Source organism: Triticum dicoccoides, chromosome 3B, assembly GCF_002162155.2.
Source record: "Triticum dicoccoides isolate Atlit2015 ecotype Zavitan chromosome 3B, WEW_v2.0, whole genome shotgun sequence".
In the NCBI taxonomy this organism is placed as follows: domain Eukaryota; kingdom Viridiplantae; phylum Streptophyta; class Magnoliopsida; order Poales; family Poaceae; genus Triticum; species Triticum dicoccoides.
The window spans coordinates 131528728-131535058 of NC_041385.1; the positions used below are offsets into that span (position 1 = coordinate 131528728).

At 45.5% G+C, this 6331-nt stretch overlaps 1 protein-coding gene across 1 annotated transcript; it reads left to right on the forward strand.

The window, feature by feature from the left end:
- The first annotated feature begins 437 nt into the window (after positions 1–437).
- On the forward strand, positions 438–5697 carry LOC119280975 (protein argonaute 18-like). Its single transcript, XM_037561641.1, has 21 exons — positions 438–738; positions 837–1045; positions 1135–1299; positions 1400–1533; positions 1663–1778; positions 1867–2109; positions 2259–2375; positions 2484–2591; positions 2689–2751; positions 3125–3247; positions 3332–3476; positions 3558–3679; positions 3776–3910; positions 4001–4104; positions 4191–4253; positions 4336–4399; positions 4487–4610; positions 4689–4762; positions 4853–4947; positions 5023–5054; positions 5337–5697. The coding sequence occupies exons 1-21, from the start codon at positions 610–612 to the stop codon at positions 5495–5497; spliced, it is 2526 nt and encodes an 841-aa protein (XP_037417538.1). The 5' UTR covers positions 438–609; the 3' UTR covers positions 5498–5697.
- The last annotated feature ends 634 nt before the right edge of the window (positions 5698–6331 follow it).

A 6331-nucleotide genomic window follows, 5' to 3' on the forward strand; every position in this document is an offset into this window, starting at 1 on the left:
GATGGTGGTGGCCGTGGCCGCGGGTACTACCAAGGAGATGGGGGCGGTGATGGTGGTGGCCGTGGCCGTGGCCGTGGTTACTACCAAGGAGATGGTGGCGGTGATGGCGGTGGCCGTGGCCGTGGTTACTACCAAGGAGATGGTGGCGGTGGTCGTGGGTACTACCAGGGTGGCGGTGATGGCGGCGGGAGAGGGCGTGGGTACTACCAGGGAGAGGGCGATGACCGTGGGTACTACCAGGGAGGCGGTGATGGCGGCGGCGGCGGAAGAGGGCGTGGGTACCAAGGCGGCGGCGACGGCGGTGGCCGCGGCCGAGGACGCGGCTACCAAGGCGGCGGCGATCGTGGAGGCCGCGGCCGTGGCTACGAAGGGCCTGGCGATGGCGGACGCGGCCGAGGCCGTGGCTATCAGCAGGGCGGCAACGACTACGGCGGCGGCCGTGGTGGCAACAACTACGGCGGTGGCCGTGGCGGCAACAACTACGGCGGCCGCGGCGGCAGAGGAGGAGGCCAGAACCAGCCCGACCCCCTCGCTCTCCAAGTCGCGGGGCCTCCCCTCTCCGAGCGCTACCACACAGAGGCGGCCCAGCTCCGGGAGAAGTTCCAGGCGATGGACATCAGCCGTGCCGAGCCGATGTTCCCGGGGCGCCCCGGGTTTGGCAGAAACGGGCAGGTGTGCCTGGTGAGGGCCAACCACTTCTTCGTCGGCCTCGTGGACAAGGGCCTGCACCAATACGACGTACGTTCCCCTCGATCGTCACTACGTTCTTCTCAGGTGTGCACTGCTCAGTGCTCACTGACGTGGCCATATTTTGTGCGCTTATTTCTTGATTTCAGGTGACCATGTCGCCGGAGCCGACCATGACGGGCGTTTTCCGAGCTGTCATGTCCACTCTTATGAAGGACCACCAGAGTACCACTCTCGGTGGTCGCCTCCCAGCTTACGACGGCCGCAAGAGCCTGTACACCGCCGGCGAGCTGCCCTTTAAAACCAAGGAGTTCGAGGTCACCTTGGCTGACAAAAACCCAGGTGCACCTGGGCAAAGGTAAACTCAATCAGTCAGTCAGTCAGTGTGCCACACGACATTACAAGATGAGCAGATCAGGTTCCCCATGACATGTTGTATGTTTGCAGGAGGGAGAGGAAGTTCAAGGTGACCATCAAGCACGCCACCCTGGTCAGCCTGCAGCAGCTGCAGATGCTCATGTCCGGGATCCCCACGGACATACCGGCGCAGGCGCTGCAGGTGCTCGACATTGTGTTGCGTGACATCGTGCTCAACGAACGGGACGACATGGGGTAACAATTTATCTCTGCCCTTTGCCTCGTTAGTCGTCATCTATCATTTTGCATGATCTTCTGATTTGGGATTGGGACTTGTTGTCACTGTTCGCCTTAGATTCGTCCCGGTAGGCCGGTCTTTCTTCTCGCGGACCATCAAGGATCCCATCCAGTTAGGCCAGGGCATCGAAGGATGGAATGGGTTCTACCAGAGCATCAGACCTACCCAAAGTGGATTGTCCCTCAACATTGGTCAGTGACATGTATTCCTTGCATTCTGTTTCCACTTCCACTTACCTGCAACATGTCGTGCCAGGATGCATGAATGATGGGATAATATGCGTACTTGCCAATAAATGTACTGTGAATTTTGGATTGCAGACATGTCTTCGACTGCTTTTGTTGGAGGTGGGTCCCTGATTGATTTCATCGCGGAGATTCTTAACAGGAAAGATCATCTCTCTCGCGGCATTCAAAATGAACTTGATTATGTGAAGGTATGCATATTTTCTGTATCAAATGTATCGCTGCGAAGTTTCTGCTGTGGTGGTATATGGCAGGTCATGGTTGTGCATTTCACTGCAGATTAAGAAGGCCCTCAGGGGTTTGAGGGTTGAGGTCACCCACCGAGGCCAGATGCGCAGGAAATACCGCATCGCTGGCTTGACAAAGGATTCTGCCAGAGAATTGAGGTTCCAATTATCAACCGGCGAAACCAAGACTGTGAGGGACTACTTTCGAGAAACCTACAAGCTGCAGCTGCGTTACGATTTTCTCCGATGCCTGCAAGTTGGAACGGAGCAGAAACCCAACTATCTTCCAATAGAGGTTTGTGCAGAAATCGACTTCATCTTCTCAACATACTTCCATATGTTCTACACCAAGCACTTTCATATGTTCTGAACATCTGATGCAACTTTCGTTTTGCATTGTACGTAGCATATGTTCTGATAAATACACTTGTGATTGCTCTTCAGGTCTGCAATATAGTTCCCGGACAGCGGTACCAAAAGAAGCTGGATGACGGCCAGGTTTCTAAAATGATGTCTATAGCCTGCCAGCATCCAGCTGGGCGTGAGACCTCCATTCGCAAGGTGATTTCTTCTGCTGTCTTTTCTGCATGTTAACTTTTGTCAGATGAAATAGTCTAGCAAAGTTCGTTTTGAACCTTTCACTGATCCTGTCTTTCCTTTTTCTATTAGTCTGTTCTGGAGAACAAATATAACAGCGCCAAACGTGCAAATGAGTTTGGTATAGAAGTTGACAGCAACCCAACTTCTGTTCAGGCTAGAGTTCTGCCTGCTCCAATGGTAACCAACCCCACTTCCAATATTCGCAGTGCTCTTCTTTGCAATCTTGTACTACTACTTCTCTGATCAGCTCGTGTTTGATTTTTTCTTGTTGTAGCTGAGGTACCATGGTACTGCGTCTTGCCACCCAGAAAATGGGGCGTGGAACATGAGAGGCAAGGTACACCATGAGTAACTTGAACATTCTTTATACACTAGTGACAGAGCATTTTTCTAATAGTACAAGTGCACAACTAATAATTGTTTGCATGTTTGAATGTGTAATCGAGGTTTGCACCTTATTTTGGTCAGGTACTTTAGGACACCTTTTTTTAATTCAATTTTCCAGTGGCGCTAGTTTTTCAGTTATACTTTTTATAGAAGCTTTGTTCTTCAAACTTCAAAAAATAATGATAGCGGCTTGTTTTTTAGTTGTATTATTCTCCTGTTTATATCTAGTACACCTTGCTGCCATCCTAAAAATTTATTGATTTCTCCTGGTTCTCTGTGGAAAGTACTGAAAGCATGGTTGGTAAACTCACTTTGACGTGCAGAAAGTCGTAAATGGTGCCAAGGTTGGTATTTGGGCATGTGTAAACTTTTGCAATGAATTGACTGAGGATCAAGTTCGTATCTTCTGCGGCAAACTGAGTGAAATGTCCTCCACAACTGGAGTGGTAAATTTTCCTGACTATCCCTTCTAATTGTGTTGTGGCCCAAATTTTCTTCCAGTGATAAGTCTTTTTCCATTTGATTTGCAGAACTTCAACGGTGCAAAGCTTAAGATATTCCATGCTCGTTCAGATCAAGTTGAAGCCAAACTCCGTGAAGTACGTCAGCAAGCGGGGAATATGAAGATTGACCTCGTACTTGCTATACTGCCAAATAAAAATGGCAGCCTGTATGGTAATGTGTCTTGTCGTAGATTTGATTCCTTTGCAGATGTCATCATGACATATCCCATGCCTGATGTCATTTGTTCCACAGGTGATATTAAAAGGATCTGTGAAACAGACATTGGTCTGATGTCGCAGTGTTGTCTACTTAAAAATGTCGAGAAATCAAGTCCTCAGTTTCTTGCGAATGTTGCTCTTAAGATCAATGCCAAGGTAAATTCAATTTCTATTGTAAAACTTAGTTTGTTGTCAAAAATATATATAACAAAGATTTTTATTCCTCTTTGAAATCATTTGCCGTCTTCACAGTGTGGGGGGAGGAATTCGGTATTTTCTGATATACAAGTAAGCTTACCAGTTGTTTGGAAAAAGCCAACGATTATCTTCGGTGCAGATGTTACTCATCCTAGTGCTCTAGATGATACTGCCCCATCCATTTCTTCTGTAAGATTTATTTTCTTCAATCAATGGACACCATATACAATAGTTTTTTTTCTTCACATTTTTGCGATTTGTGATGGGGTTTCCATTTAGGTTGTTGCCTCCCAAGACTGGCCTGAGGTGACCAAGTATCATGGTGATGTTCATGCACAAGGTCACCGCGTAGAGCTCATTGAAGGCCTCGAGGGCATTGTTAAGTAAGCTTTTTGCATGAGGTGCACCTAAATTTAAAATATGCATACCACACAAGGCAGTTGGTTACTCTTCTTTTCTTTTCTTTCAGGAAGCTGCTACTTTCGTTTGAAAAGCAATCCAAACAGAAGCCGCAGCAGCTGATATTCTATAGGTTCATAATTCCCGCTTGTTTTGATTGGTTTTCTTTTGATCATCATTCCAAAACCCTTACACTGGTTCCATTTCATTGCTAGGGATGGCGTAAGTGAGGGTCAGTTCAGAAAGGTTCTGGAGGATGAGATCCCGTTGATAGAAAAGGTGTTACTACCAATTCGATGAACAACAATGCTTGGTGTCATTGGCCTATTAGTGACATATAATTCATAACATAACTCCTTGTTTCAGGCATGGAAGGCTTTATACAGTCAGAAGCCGGCAATTACCTTCATAGTGGTGCAGAAGAGGCACCATACAAGACTGTTCCCAAGTGATGGCAAATATCAGGACAACAGTGGAAATGTTATGCCAGGTTATTTCATGAATCGCATCAGCAAAATGTCTGATTTCTACGAAATTGTTTTTCTCACATGTTCCTGTAAAATTGCAGGCACAGTTGTTGATAGGCAGATCTGCCACCCAACAGAGTTTGATTTCTTCCTCTGTAGCCATGCTGGGATCAAGGTAATGTTAACGCAGCATTCATCACATTTAGTAGTTTCTTCTTGATGGTATTGGTATCATCTTAATGAATTGTGAACTTATCGAACGCAGGGAACAAGCCGCCCTGCACATTACCACGTGCTGCGAGATGACAACAACTTCCGTGCGGATGACCTGCAGTCTCTTACAAACAACCTGTGCTACACGTAAGGGTGCTTTACCCGTGATATTGTATGTTTTGCATGTTTTTTCTGTTCAATAATGTGACGTGCTCTTCTCAGGTATGCAAGCTGCACTCGCTCGGTGTCGACTGGTATGGCACTCTTCCCTCCCAGCTCAGTGTTTTAAATCCCATCCTGTAGACGCTTTATGAACATAATTCCATGGTGTCTTGTGCAGGGAACATTGATTCCATATTTGTTTAGACACAGATAAACTGTGAATTTAAAACAAAATGACAAAACATACACGAGTTTGGACCATGATTGAATGTGATATTAGAGTTCTACTGTCTCAGATATGGGTTACTTTGTGTAGTTACTACTATCATCTTATGCTCAATTTGACTTAACATGTTTCGCTTGTATTTTGGCAGCTCCTCCTGCATACTACGCTCATAAACTTGCGTTCCGTGCGCGATTCTACCTAGGCCAAGTCCCAGACATGGCGTCGGAGATAAGCGCCGGCAGTGCACCTCCTCCATTGATGCTTCCTGAGATAAAAGATGAGCTCAAAAGCCACATGTTCTACTGCTAGTCCATACACACATGGATGAAGCCTGAAGCCTGGAGAACTCTTAAGATTTTATTTCAAGTATACATGGCAACCTGAAGATTTTTTTGTTTCTGTTGGTTTGATGAACATGGGACTATCTCTTGTGTCTTTAATATTTCCAGAGAATGATTGGTTTATGACTTTATGCAAGGGTATGAATGAAAAGTTTATGTGTTCTGCTATTTGAAGTGATTCAGCATCTTGGTGTTCATGTTTAGCATATAAGTTTGAGATAGTTTAAAAAAATCAATAATTAATGATTTTGTCCACCATACCACCACACGAGCTAGTGATTACACACACAAACAAATTTCTATTTTCAAAATAAGTTGCAGTCAACGCAGCTTACATTATTCCCTTTTTGTGGAAAATTTCTCAGACCTCAATTGTATAAACACTAGAACCACCATTTTTCCGACGAGGTTAGTTCAATCAGACACATTCGTGTTTTTTTTAGGGCGTAAACGTTTGTGTTGGCATGTCTGTGCTTAAGAAAAACCCGGATCAAAAGCTGGTCCATTTTCACAAAACACCTTGCACTGCATGAGGCCTTGATGTTTTTTCCTTTTATGTTTTCTACATCTTTTGTTTTTTATTCTTCTCATGGAAGATGACAAAAGAAGAAAGAGGAGAATGTTCCTGCTTACCTTTATCAGCCTTGGAGTACTTTTTTTTCCTTCAACCAACTTCCATTTTTTTACTTGTATTATTTTGGATTTTTGTCTCTTTCTACAAACAACTAGGTTGCCTATCCTTACTTCGGCCTATTTTTTTGCACGAGACCGTGCGGATAAAAAAAGACCATGAAGGAACTCA